The sequence below is a fragment of the Actinia tenebrosa genome, unplaced genomic scaffold (assembly GCF_029948245.1).
Source record: "Actinia tenebrosa isolate PJP-AT-01 unplaced genomic scaffold, QUT_ActTen_1.0 PGA_scaffold14__42_contigs__length_11649687, whole genome shotgun sequence".
Lineage (NCBI taxonomy): Eukaryota > Metazoa > Cnidaria > Anthozoa > Actiniaria > Actiniidae > Actinia > Actinia tenebrosa.
Window position 1 is genome coordinate 11392234 of NW_028292574.1, and position 13289 is coordinate 11405522.

Below are 13289 nucleotides of genomic sequence, written 5' to 3' on the forward strand. Positions count from 1 at the left end.
CGAGTAAAACAAACAACCGACAAGAGACTGGGAACAGATGATATTCAAAATGGCGGACGAAGGGTAAAGAAAAGAAGACGAACCATAAAGAGGAACAAAGAATACGTAGTTACAGCGTGATATCATGGCTAAGAAGTAATTATAGATCAAGACTTGAAAACACTTGGAAAATAATTTTTTATGGAGACGAAAACTAATTAACTTAATTACCTTTAATGATGCTTACAAAGACTGTATCAAAGATTATTCCCATGGATGGATCTATTTTTCAGACGTTATCAAGGACGTGCGTTTTCTTGCCATCACTTAGACGAATAACTTTGAAAGCATCAAAGGCAAAGGAGATACAATTTTGTACTTTGAACTCAAGAATATTCAGAACGTCTTTATTACTGAATACACATAGATATTATGGTACCTATATACCATCTTATGAGATTGAGAATGCACTTAACGAGAAGAACAAAACCAGAGTGATAAATGACCTAAAACGAATGAAGCCTAAAAAGACACTAATAGAAAGCTGTAAGTCAGAAGCTGCTGTTCTTGTACCATTCTGTACTGTAGATAACAAGCCATCCTTACTCTTTACTTTGAGGTCAAGTTCACTTTTCAAACACAGAGGAGAAGTCAGGTATGCAATATGAAGTTGTTAATAGATGCAGCAAGCTCAGCCCAACCTTGCTTGAACTGTATGAATCTAACTCTAATCCATTGTTAACCTGAGTATCAGGCTCTCTGGTGGACGAGCAGGAGAGGAGAGAGAGAGAGAGAAGGAAGAGCCTCCTTCTCCTACTCTTCCCCCCTCCCCAGGTCCCCTGGCCCTGATACTCAGGTTAACGCATTGTTATGGTTATTTATCTGCCTGTTGATCACATATTTAAATTGTCAGTAATGAAGCATTATTTATTTAGTTTTCCTGGAGGTAAGAGAGACAAAGAAGACAAGAGCATTGTGGAGACAGCAGTAAGAGAGACAGTAGAAGAACTTGGAATAGAGTCAAACCAAATAGAAATATGGGCACCTCTCACACCAATGCCGGACAGGGTAGGGCATTCTTGATATTTATGCCTCCACCCATACTCTTTTATTTCTCCAATATTCTTAGCTGTAATATGTATTGTTGTTTTAGGTCTTAGGTCTCACCCCTCCCCTTCCCACATGCATGTTTGTCATTTTTATATCATTTTACATTTCAGTTAGTGAGGATTGCAATAACACCAGTACTGGGATTTCTTGGTGAAGTTGATGTCAAAAGTATTCCATTCAATCACAATGAGGTAAGAAGTTACAGTCAGAGAATAACTACTGATTTCATAGCTGCCATGTTGAATGAATTGAAAAAAAAAAGATTTGTCATTGGTCTGTTGTTATACCATCCATATGGCTGCGGTGTAATTAAAAAAAAAAATTCAAACCAGCAATACCAATAAAAACAATTAAAAGGTCTCAGTTCAATCATTTACTATCATTTACTAGTTGTATATGATCTAAGTCAATGAACAAGTTCTTCAAACTTTTTATAGGTGTCTCTAGTGTTTACAGCTTTCTTGGAAGACCTTTGTCATCCCAAGCGTCAGCGATATACGAAACACAAACTGAAACATGGCATATTCAAAAGACCAGTTTATTTCACAGGGTCTTTTAGAATATGGGGTTTGACTGCAGTGATTCTGGACAGAGTTCTTTCAATTATGTTTACTAATTTTTCAAGACAAAATTTTTAAGCGATGAAAAGAGAAGTCCCTATAGTGACGGATGTAGAGGGAATAATTGAAATAATCTGAGGAAATGGGTGCTATTCTAGGTTTCAGAAGTGTTTACTATGGAGATAAAGCATGCACTAGAACACAGAAGGTTCACAAAATTCAAGACAGGATCAAGAATGCCAGTATTCCCTCGGAGTGGTGGATCTCAGAGAGTTTGGGGTTTGACTGCAATTATAGTTGATAGAGTATTTGAAATATTGTTTCCGGGTAAATACAACATGTTGACAAAAATAAAAAATAAAAAACATGAATAAATACAATCCAGAACTTCTCCATTTTGCAAATCTTTGCAAGGGTTTTTTAATTATTATATTTTACATGAGTTTACCATGCAAGTCAGCAGTTCTAGATCTACTTTTTGTATTGGGGTGAGAATGAACGCTTCTTAAAAGTATCCAGGATTGGAGGCTTACACCGAAATACAAAAGAAATCACACTTTTTTCAATGGAATTTGTGGCATTTCTTTTGTATTTCCATGTTAGCCTTGCATCAGTGATACTTTTGAGAGTCCATTAGATTTGTATTTATGAAACATACTGTTGCAAAAACTTTTTTTTATTAGTATCATATCCAAACTCTCATTGGAAATAAATTTTTCACAAACTAATATCTTTAAAACTTTAACAGATAATTTAAAAACTTAAAATTTTATATTTGTGCTCTATAAGTGCAAATATGGGTCGGTGAACAGCAAGAGCTTATTACAAAGATCATATTGACCACAAACTATGGACAATCAAAATGGTATTTGTAGTGCTTTCATTTGACAGTATGTAATAAAAGTATGTTGTGAAACAAGTTTCATTTTGAAATAATAAACTTTAATGATTTTTTAAAATATTTTTGTGTAATTTTTTAGATTCCATTTAGAGTGCACACACTAAATCAGTGAACATTAATTAGTACTAATTAGTACTATTTCATACAGAATCCTTTGTTTTCTATTGTTTATTTATCACCATTTAGTACTAAAAGTTAGTATTTGTTTCATAGGTTTAGTGCGTGCACTCTATCTATTGTTCTCAAAAATAATAATTTCAAAACTTAACAAACTAAATTGAGAATATATAGAAGCAGGATTGAATTGGGAAGCTAAATTACTGGGGCAAGGACAGGTGGGTACTCACAGACAGATAGGTATTTACTGTCTCTAAGATGTAAGTCCTTGTTCACGTGATGAGGGTGAAATTTACTTGATATGAACTTTGGTGGTGCGAAGCGTCGATAGGAGTAACACTTGCGCTGATGGGGAATAAAGCTCAGTTGTTGTGTTGTTGCATAGATACTAAGGTCTTCTAGCTCTGCCTCTTTTTTCCATTGTTCTTGCTTCTTTTCAAGTAAACCAAAATTCGTAGGAGATCCTGCAGAAGAAATTACATCTTTTGATTTGTTGATCCATAACAAGCTGTTACAAATCTAAATCCTTTTTGACAAGATAATAATCTTGATGATATTTTTTGTTTAAAAAAATGTTATTGTAGAAAATGAGGGGGCAAGTGCATAGCTGTGATTTCCCATTTGAGATGGACCCTCTTGCAGCACTGTCCTAAACAGTCTCAAACCACATCCTCCATGACATCAGGGCATAAGTTTGTAGCCAAGGGTAAGTCTCTAATTCTAGAATGTTTGTCAACATGTGTGTTATTGCTCACCTTGAATGGGATAATCTGATTTCTCCGGAGCCCATACAAGACGCTGTCTTTCCCAAGTCCTTAGTGGTTTGAATTCACTTTCAGTCACTTCTCTTTTATTGAATTGCTGGTCATACCATGTGATTCTATTGCCCTTATATGCATCTCCATGGTGAGAAAATAAAAATTGTTTTCCAAGACCCTGAAAAAAAATTACATGCATCTAAGATAATGATCCATCTATTATCAGTAAGGCCTTTGAATAGCAAAACAAGGTAAACTCACCTCAGTTTGTAGCTTTACCTCTCTGCGGGTTTTTACATCGGGCAGCTGTTTGCCATAATTCTTGAAGTCTGTCCTTTGAGTACTATTAAAATGAGACTTGCTTCTTTCAAACTACAAGAACATTCACTTCATTAATGTAATATATACAACTTGACCACATGCTTGTAGGAGTAATTTCTAGCTAATTTGCAAGAAGTAAAAAAAGAACTTAATAATATTAGTAGTTTTGATTACGACCCATACATCAAAAAGGTAGAAACTCAAAGAGGAAATAATCAGTGAATTATAACGAATAATAACAAGCTCAATGGATAAGCATGGTTTCAAGAAAGGTCAAGGAAAGCATTGCTTACTTTTCTTCTTTCTTCGTTCCAGTTGCCAATCAGAACATCATTTTTGTATCGTTGTTCAATTCTCCAGCCGGGCAGACCCCACTTAATATCATCGTACTTATCAACGCTAAACATCTCAAGATATTTTGTAAGATTTATCACAATGCGTCCTAGTGCTCTGCTTCTGGACGTTCTATTTACTTGTATCGCAATGCAACATCTGCGTTGCTATGGACTCCTGTTACCATGCTCCCTAGTCTCTCTCCAAAGTAGATGACCGCGGAGGTCTAAAGTCTAACTGTAAGACCACTGACAAGTAAATTAGCAGGCTCGAGTATGGCGGCGAAAACAAACTTTTGCTCTTTGTAATGCTTCTTGATGACTTGTTTATGTTCTTATAATCATGCTGCTTGGTAATTTGCTTAGTGGAAAAGAAATATCAAACCTTATAGTCCTTCAAGGTTGGTTTTTTCCCAATGTTTTAATTATGCAAAAGTTGTCTTATATATTCATATAGTTCTATCTTTTCAGATACCATAGATGCAAGTGCACGACCACTATTGTTATGTTTCGTAAAGTCTCTCCTTGACAGGTATTAAAAACAAGACATAGGCCACTCAACATTAGCTTTAGTTATAGTACGTTCAGTCCTATGTAAGCTGCATGGACACAACATACAAAAGTTTACCTGACCCACCCCACCTTCCCCACAGCTCTTCTTTATTTCATATTTTGCTGGTGTAGACTGCCCTCTTCCAATAGCAAAGTGATACAATTTAATTCATTTCAGGGTGGATCTGGTCTGTTTGGTCTGCTATGAGCATCCACCCAGCAAATTTCTCAAGTCATTAGATGCTGAATTACAATCCAGGTAATTTAATTATCACCTGTTTTATCTTGAACTTCTTGCTGATTTTCATATGTATATTAATTGGTTTGGATTGTTGTCCTTTAAAGGGTTGAGTGTTTTGATGCCTGTACTGACTACCTAAAATGGAATCAAGATAAGGAAAGGTATGAATGGAAAGAAGTTTGGAATAAAACTTTCAATTTTATTATTATATAATTTTATTGGTCACCAAGGGGTGAAGAATCCTAACATTTGCATGATTTGTTACAGGAATTGAAATACTTGATTTCCATGCAACATCTAAATCTATTTATGGTTATATTTGCAATTCACAGTGATGAACAGAATCATCTAGTCCACCATGACTCCGACCTTATAAACACAATAAGAAAGGCAATTAACAAAAGATGCTCATTGAACCAAAATGGTAACATGATCAATAAGCCCTTTGATTGAGAATAATTGACATGATTAAGTTTATATAAATATCTATTTTTATATGTGATTGTTTAACAGGTGAGCAACTCAAGGTTGCCATAGCAATGGATTCTGTAAGTAACCTAATACTACAATCTGTATCAAATACATGTCAGATGCTACACCAGTTATTACAAAGTAAAGCTGCAGAAAATGTGCTTGGTAAGTAGCAATTTATTTTAGAGCTTGATTTTTTAGTGATCTATATGTGGACCAATGTTCATATAAACATTGTGATCAAGTGATGTTAATGTGTCAACCATTTTTACATCAGGTTTTGTCACTTTGCTGGGTAACCTGCTCTTTAAGGGAAGTTATTTCCTGTTTCAGGTCTCCCTATAGCTTTTCTTTTCTTTTTGCTGTGTAAAACCATTAAAGTAAAATTTGCTTTATTAGCTTGTCCAATTGATTTCTTGTTGGCAATTTAAATAAGAATCAAACAAAACAAATTTCTTCATCCTACACCCACCTGTACTGAAGATAATCAATGTTTTTTCTCTTGTCATCAGCATATAAGGTGGAGCAGATTGTGTGTGTTGTTCACTCTGATCTCCATGAAAACCACATCGTGCATGCTTTTGTTTCAATAGCAACTTCTATTCTCCAGATCTCACCATTAGATCAATCCCAGACAGGTTAGTGCTACAACTAAAAGTCCATATAAATACACCTATTATACTGTCACCTATTTCAGAAAGGAGATCTGAAATCTGAGACCTAAAGGAGTCTAAATATGCGAACTTTGAGTGATGATGTTCTGCACTGACGAATTATCACTAGAATTGTCTGGCTAAGTGTATACTGAACTTTTAACGAGAAAACACTCAGTTCCCCTGAATCAACCAGTCTATTGAGATTTTGGATATGATTGTATATGTTTGTTTTAATTCATAAGATGAATTGCATTACTTTTTTGAAGATCCTGCTCAAGGATGTCAGTCAGAAGAGGTGGAAAATTATTGCAAAGTACTACATATCAGGAGAACAGGAAAAGTATTAAAAAAGGTACTACAATAATGTTATCCATAACTGTTTTTGTTGAGCATTACAATTTTCAGAAATATTTTATTGACCCCCGTTTTCTTCCATCCATCTTAGAGACAAAGATTTTTAATGAATCAGCAGTTTGAAGTGAAGGAATTCCAAGAGGAAGATTGGACACAGAAACCAGAAATATTAAAGATCAGCGAGCCTGAAGTAAGTGTTCTAATGTTCACCTCTCTCACTCAAACAAAAAATATTTCATTAATGTAATGATAATCTTTCCTTCCATAGGCAGATCCAACTGCTAATCTTCCATTTAATTTAAAACTCACGAAGCAAGAAGAGCAAGCAAGAGCCAATACACAGTTACCTTACATGCACCATACAAACACCTCTGAACCTTTGGCAGGAAAAGAGAGTCAGATATTCTATCAACCAGATGATGTTGATGACTTTGATGAGGATGATCCAGATGATGATCTTGATATCTGAATACTTAGACAGGCTTCATATATGTCATAAATATGTAGATAACGACTAGTTTTGGAACTAGTTTGGACTGCGTCAGTGTTTTTTAGTTGAAACAAATGTGTCGTAGTGGATAATTTTATCACTGTAAATACGAAAGATAATAGACTGACGTTTCAGACGTTAGTCCTACATATGTCATGTTCACCTAGTAATGTTTATAATAGGCATTGTCATAGTGATTTGATGTGCCAACCACCTTTTATTATTGGAATGTCAGATAGATTTCTGGTTTATGGCAATTTAAGTAACAATCAACCAAAATAAATTTTGCACACCTATACGGTGCTTAATGAATGAGTTTGGACAAATAAAGAATATTACTGCTAGCTATATCACAGTCTCTTACTCAGTAATGTCATAAATATTAAAATTTTCTTCTAATTGTTATAGTTGCTTTTCTTTTTTGCCCAATGCCTTGCTGGTACTACACGTAACACTTTGGTTAACTTACATACAGCCTTACACATTGATAGAAATCTAGACTTTAGAAAAAGGGAATAAAGAATAAATAAAAACATTGTTGCAAAAAGTAATTTTAGCCAGCGTTGGATGCAAAGCCATGAAGACTTGTCTTGGATTTTGAAAAACATTTGTTTGTGAAGGTGAAACATTTGCTGTGTTGTTAAGGAATCACCCATTCCTATAACATTTTGGAAGTGACATGGCCCTAGTAATGGGAGAAAATAGGACAAGAAGGAATGCTGTACCAGTCCTTTCATCTGCACAGCTTTAACATTCAATTCATTCATTAGCAGTCCAACATAAGCATCATCAGGAACGATTCTCTTGACTTTCCTTGCTAACTTGACAATCTTAGGAATGAGTGACCCAGATAGCAGGAGCATTGACCCCTTGCAAAAGGTAGGGTATATGTCATAAGGGAGATCTTCTTTACTAACATAATGACGGTGATTTTTCTCTCTCACAACATAATTAGAATATGTGTTGCCTGCATATACATGATTCATCGTAACTCCTTTAGTGTCTATCCATTGGTATAGTCTTGGAATACTTATGTAGATGTCATCATCTGTTTTCAATAAATATTCAAACCCATACAAATCTTTAACACTGGCAGCCCATTGAAAGGAAGACAATAGCTTTGTAGTTATCTTGCTGTAATCATCTTTGTAGTCACATATTAAAATATCTCCATATTTTTTACTTTCAGAAAACAGTGTCTTGTCTTTTTCTTCATCGCCAGTTCTACCAGTAATGAATACCACCCTCCATGTTCTTGGACCATTGTACAAGTCAAAATTGCCCCAAGTATTTCTGATAACATGTCGTCTTTCAATACTCACGCCAGCAGGAGCAGAAGAAACAATTACCAGTACAAATAGCTTCGTTTTGATAAGTCTTGGCGTAATACTAGGTTTTATAATTGGAAAACTTGCATTGTTTGTGATCAGAGACTGAAGTAAAATCCCATCAACAGACGGTCGTAATGTCAGCCACCACAACAGACAGATGGACAGAAATAACAACATAATTATAGTAAGCATTCTAAATATCCTACGGTTAAGCATGGTGAACACGCACAATTCTTTTAGACACAAAAATAGCAAAGACTTTTTCTAGTAAACGAACAGACAACTAGACGTGAAAAGAAATCCCATTAGTCCCTAGTCCTCTTTCGAATATTTCTACCACAGGAAGCCCACTCCTATTTTTCAACACATCGACTTCTGGAATTGACCCAATGCTCTATACTCACATCATACAACAAGTCTGAGGATCGAACCCAGGTTGCATCGATGAGAGGTGAGAGCTATCATTGCTCAGCCACCACCCTATGCATGCTTCCCACAACCAACCCTAACAAATTCAAAGTGGTTAGAGCTTCGCTCTGGGGTCATTACATACATAGACTGTATAGCTTCTTCAAGAGGTGCCTTCTCATTGTTGCTTTCATTTCAATCCTGTTCGACTTTGCACTGCCATACTTGTGGTGATGATTAGAGATTGTCATAACTGCAAATGTACTCTTTATCACTAACATGTTATTGCTTTGTGTAAGCCATGTTGGTGGTATATACGATAATTATATCTAACATTTTACACAAAACTATGGAAACACAGGTCAATAGACTATATATTTATTTACAACATAATAACTTATTTCTATAGGATCATGCCTATATACAATGAAGTTTACTTTAAATTTATTTTGCATTTCACTTGAATTATGGGAAAAAAACCTCATTGTTAATAAACGAAAAGTGGATGGGAAATAAATAAAACGAGAATAAGAGAACAGTACTTTGTGTTGGTATTGAATGAGGGAGACAAGCCTAAAAATAATGGCTGGTCAGACAATGTCCAGGAAGCCAGCTTTGGATATTGTACAGTCAAACCTTTTGCTTTGAAGTGCCTCAGTCATTTTGACCTAATACCATTGAACCAGAAACAAGATATGACAGAGCAAAAATGACCAATGGGCTGACCAGTCGTCATTTTTAGGTCAATGCAGACATTTTTGGTATTCAAGTAAACACAAGATATAAGCATGAAAATAGAAGTTAGTTGGATATTATATTGGTTGAGAGATCATCATTAAACATTAAGTTATTTATTAATACTTCTCTAAAAGAGTAAGGCTTACCATTCCCCCTGGTCTTATCTAAATCTTCATTCTTCCTGTTCTTATCATCCAACTGCCACTAATTCAATTATTTTACATCTGTACAGTTAAGTATTTACACCTTCATTAAAAGTTACATATATTTAGTTAAATTTATCAATTTAAATTCTAATTATGTACATCACTTTGTTTGAAATACTGTATCTAATATACCTACATTTTCAAATTCATACAATACTGTTGTGTTGTGTTATTTACTCAGGGTTAGCCTCATTTCAACGTCAAAATGTTCATCAATACCAATGGTAAAGTAAAGAATGCACAACTTCAACAATTCACTTTGAAATTCCATGGACCTTCACTGAAACACATGGTTATTCTACACAAAATAGACGCTATCCCCTACGCAACAGACAACTCACACCTGCATGGTATTCCCTTCCAGTACTCAAGCTTCATGTTAGAGTGAAGTATCTTGAGTGGCTATTATTGTTTATACTAAGATTCCAAGATCAAGCAGTCGTTGCTAGTTATATACAGCATTACAGGTTAATTGATTCAAAATAGCTAAGATCCAGAAGAGGTATTCTGGCAGTCACTCCAAAAAATGGTACAATATTTACTGAAAACGTATATTAATGAAGCCAAAAACCTGATCTTAACTGTCCATCTAGAAAAACTTAAGTTCATCTTTCTTGGTTTTACATGTTAAAAGAAACATTATGCTGATCCATTAGGAACAAGGAATAAAAACTATAACTCAACAGATCAACTTTGAACATTAGCAGTTAGTGACTAAAGAAACAAGACAGAGGGATCTTAGGGATTTATCTACTAATCTTTTATATTTACATGTAAGCTTCTTAAGAGCAAAAATAAATTTAAACAATATCTGAAATTTGGAGAGTTCGAAGGCTTCTTTCCTCATTTGGACGCTCAGCTGTAGCCTGAAGTGGGCAGGATGCTATTGACCAATCTTGATTCAGTGCACACCATTTTTTCCAGTAAAACAGGCATTTAGTCCACCAAAAATAAAGAAAAGCTGCATCCAAGACAACACCAAAACCATTTACAACATAAAATATCACACAAGCTGTGGTTGTACACAGTTCTGAAGCATTGACAGAGATGGAAAACACATTGAGAAATAGTCCAATCAGGAAAACTAGGAACCAGATAACTGGTATGGGCTTGTCCTCTGGCTTTCTCCACTGCAATATTGAAAAGAAAATCCAATAATCAACAGCATGAAAAAAGACATGCATGGATATTAAATAAATTATCCTTGTTTTATGAGGGAAGTATTTAATAGCCAGTTGTTAACAAAACTGTGGCCCCTTGTTCCATATTGGAATTTGAATTCAGAAGTTAATTTTTCGCAGAGAGGAAAAACTAGAGAACCAAAAGAAAATACCTTGAAACACAGGAGAGAACCAACTAGAAATTCTACCTTATCACAGGTAAATGACCCTGGGCTAGAACAATGGTGAGAGGTGAGCTCTCTCACTTCTGCACCACCTGTGCTTCCCTTAAAAGAGTTTTGGCTAGAAAACTTAACCTCACCATAAAAACATCCAGACCAGTAACATGAACCAAGGCGTACCATGTTCAAGTAAAAGTGCTATATAAATCAGAGATTTCAGGTCTCAGGAGCTAGAATTAAAGTCTAATCTGGGAATATATCTTTTTTGTTTCATACCTCAGCTAATGGTTTACTTTTTTTCTTGATAGCCACTTTACATTGACACAGCTCACATGTATTCTTTACGGCTTTTTTAAACCATGTTAGAAGACAATGAGCATGGACATATTTAGCTGAACCAGCACACTGACATGGAGTTACTAATGGCTCTTCCCCAGCTGAATGGCATATTCGACAAATACATTGTGTTTCAGACATATCAAGACTTTCCCTGCCAACCATTTCAGTTTGCATCAAATCTTCCAGGTGAAACTGTTGCAGGTTTTTCATCATATTAAAGACACGTTGCTGGCGGTTTTGCTTTTGATCCATTGAGTTTGTTGTCTTTTCTTCAGCTTCAGCTAGTTCTGAAACCTTAACATTAACAATAATACAGACATTTTCATCATTATTCATCCATCCATCCATCTTTCCCACCTTCTATCCATCTCTCTTTCATTACTTTTTTAATTATTATTAAAGCTTTCTTTCTTAGAGTTTGCGTTCCTATAATCAGTCATTGCTTTGGAGATCCTTAGCAGACTCACAATCAATCCCTAATAACACTTGTGACCATATACCTGATCTTGGCTTGCCTCCTCTGGGGTAGAAGATGGTGGTGGATCATAAGGAGACACAAGATGAACCACACAACCTGTTCTTCTTGCCTCTACCTTGTCAGATCCATCAGAATCTTCTTCTTTTGTGCTGGTGGTAGCCATCTTGTAACTCTGTTTCTTGATTCTACCTAGTACAGACAAAGATCATATAAATGGTCTCAGAAAAAAGCATAAAAACATGTCTTTAGGATATTATGTTTTGTATTGTGCTGTCCTTGAAAAACAAGGATTTTGCATGTCCCTCACCCAACCCACCCCCCCCCCCCTTCCCATGTGCTTCTCATTTACTTCAACAAGATTTATGATTCCCCAGCGTGTATTGTATCTATTGCCCCCTCCTCCCTTACTTTCCAACTTACATACACCCTCATAAGAAAAATTAATAATGATCTTGATGAAAAGGTTTCTATCTCTAAACAGATGATGAAAGATATTTCTTGTTTAGTGCCCTTATAAGGACAGGTATTGTATTGCAAGTGAATATGAAATATCTCAGAGATAGAGGACATTAAGAAAATATTATTGATATATGGAGGAAAAAATGGAATTAAACATTGATAAATCAAAATTAATGATATCATAATCCTAGTCTGATCGTATTCATAATGGTATACGTCTGTTATTCTTAGGCCACGTTTATTTGAACAGGAAAAATTAAGTATTTTTTTTAAGTAATTAATATTTTCTGATAACATATCTGACATGGAACATTCCCTACCTGCTTTCATCAAGATTATCACTGAAAGAGAAAACGAACAGTGCAATAATGCTATCATGAGGAAAACATAAAAGACTGTCGTACAAAATTACCACAATAAAATCAATTATACAGGTTTATATACCGCGATCAATGTGTGTGGCCTTTATGTACATAATAACCATAATAATAATAATAGTACATAATCTTTGTTCGCGAATATTTGGGCAATATCCATGTACACAAAGAAAGACCACGTCGTGTGAAGAAAAGATTTCAGGCTTGTATAGGTGGAATGATTCATTGTAGTGATTTGAGCTGCTGCCGCTAAATAATATGGATCGAACTATTCCACTAGTCTGGCCTAGTACAAAATGCTCACAACAACATAAGCTAAAATTTCTAAGCGTTTGAACTCAATAAAACAAAAACGGAATTGATATATTATCAAAAAAAGAGAATCTTCAACAGCGAAGATCGGTGAGAAGTTCAAAATTATAATGAAAGAGGAAGAAAAGCTTCCGTGAGGCAAAAATGAGAAAAGAAAATTAGCCGCCATTGACGTTCTTTATAAAGTTCGAACAAAGCACAGAACTGTCTGCCAACATTCGATGGAAAAATTGCTTTTTCGAAACAAGAAAGTTACTCTTACCTTAACATTTTCTTTCTCAAATGAAATCCCTATTTATCAAGAACATTTTAAAAGCTGATTGAGAAGAAAGAAGGTGTTTTTTCGGGTGAATTTGATCGACAAAGTAAAATGCGTTCGATAAAAAGAAGAAAGACCGTCTCCTCGATTAGCAACTAGACCCAGGAATACGCGATCCCTTCCTGCTACTGCAAGCAA

At 35.1% G+C, this 13289-nt stretch overlaps 5 protein-coding genes across 8 annotated transcripts; 2 read left to right on the plus strand and 3 right to left on the minus strand.

Moving 5' to 3' along the window:
* The first annotated feature begins 49 nt into the window (after window positions 1–49).
* LOC116291423 (mitochondrial coenzyme A diphosphatase NUDT8) lies at window positions 50–2608 on the plus strand. 2 transcript variants are annotated; one of them, XM_031698596.2, is made up of 4 exons: window positions 50–634; window positions 915–1047; window positions 1200–1280; window positions 1808–2608. In XM_031698596.2, the coding sequence occupies exons 1-4, from the start codon at window positions 216–218 to the stop codon at window positions 2021–2023; spliced, it is 849 nt and encodes a 282-aa protein (XP_031554456.2). In that variant the 5' UTR covers window positions 50–215; the 3' UTR covers window positions 2024–2608. The 2 variants fall into 2 exon arrangements, with proteins under 2 accessions (XP_031554456.2, XP_031554457.1); XM_031698597.2 differs by having other exon boundaries at window positions 1527–2040.
* Window positions 2310–4244, minus strand: LOC116291425 (cilia- and flagella-associated protein 107). The gene is made up of 4 exons (XM_031698599.2): window positions 4040–4244; window positions 3687–3797; window positions 3423–3603; window positions 2310–3131 (listed from the first exon to the last, which is right to left on the minus strand). The coding sequence occupies exons 1-4, from the start codon at window positions 4151–4153 to the stop codon at window positions 2863–2865; spliced, it is 675 nt and encodes a 224-aa protein (XP_031554459.1). The 5' UTR covers window positions 4154–4244; the 3' UTR covers window positions 2310–2862.
* An 80-nt stretch (window positions 4245–4324) lies between these two features.
* On the plus strand, window positions 4325–7247 carry LOC116291419 (elongator complex protein 5). Its single transcript, XM_031698590.2, has 10 exons — window positions 4325–4479; window positions 4550–4610; window positions 4809–4889; window positions 4976–5032; window positions 5204–5295; window positions 5385–5507; window positions 5855–5980; window positions 6265–6350; window positions 6444–6542; window positions 6621–7247. The coding sequence occupies exons 1-10, from the start codon at window positions 4422–4424 to the stop codon at window positions 6819–6821; spliced, it is 984 nt and encodes a 327-aa protein (XP_031554450.1). The 5' UTR covers window positions 4325–4421; the 3' UTR covers window positions 6822–7247.
* On the minus strand, window positions 6391–8461 carry LOC116291418 (beta-1,3-galactosyltransferase 5-like). The gene has a single exon (XM_031698589.2). The coding sequence runs from the start codon at window positions 8387–8389 to the stop codon at window positions 7238–7240; it is 1152 nt and encodes a 383-aa protein (XP_031554449.2). The 5' UTR covers window positions 8390–8461; the 3' UTR covers window positions 6391–7237.
* Window positions 8462–8943: 482 nt separating this feature from the next.
* Window positions 8944–13234, minus strand: LOC116291421 (uncharacterized). Of its 3 annotated transcripts, XM_031698594.2 has the most exons (5): window positions 13095–13234; window positions 12464–12484; window positions 11707–11873; window positions 11144–11500; window positions 8944–10655 (listed from the first exon to the last, which is right to left on the minus strand). In XM_031698594.2, the coding sequence occupies exons 2-5, from the start codon at window positions 12471–12473 to the stop codon at window positions 10326–10328; spliced, it is 864 nt and encodes a 287-aa protein (XP_031554454.2). In that variant the 5' UTR covers window positions 12474–12484; window positions 13095–13234; the 3' UTR covers window positions 8944–10325. The 3 variants fall into 3 exon arrangements, with proteins under 3 accessions (XP_031554454.2, XP_031554455.2, XP_031554453.2); XM_031698595.2 differs by lacking the exon at window positions 12464–12484 and having other exon boundaries at window positions 13095–13229; XM_031698593.2 differs by lacking the exon at window positions 13095–13234 and having other exon boundaries at window positions 12464–13088.
* Between the last annotated feature and the right edge of the window lie 55 nt (window positions 13235–13289).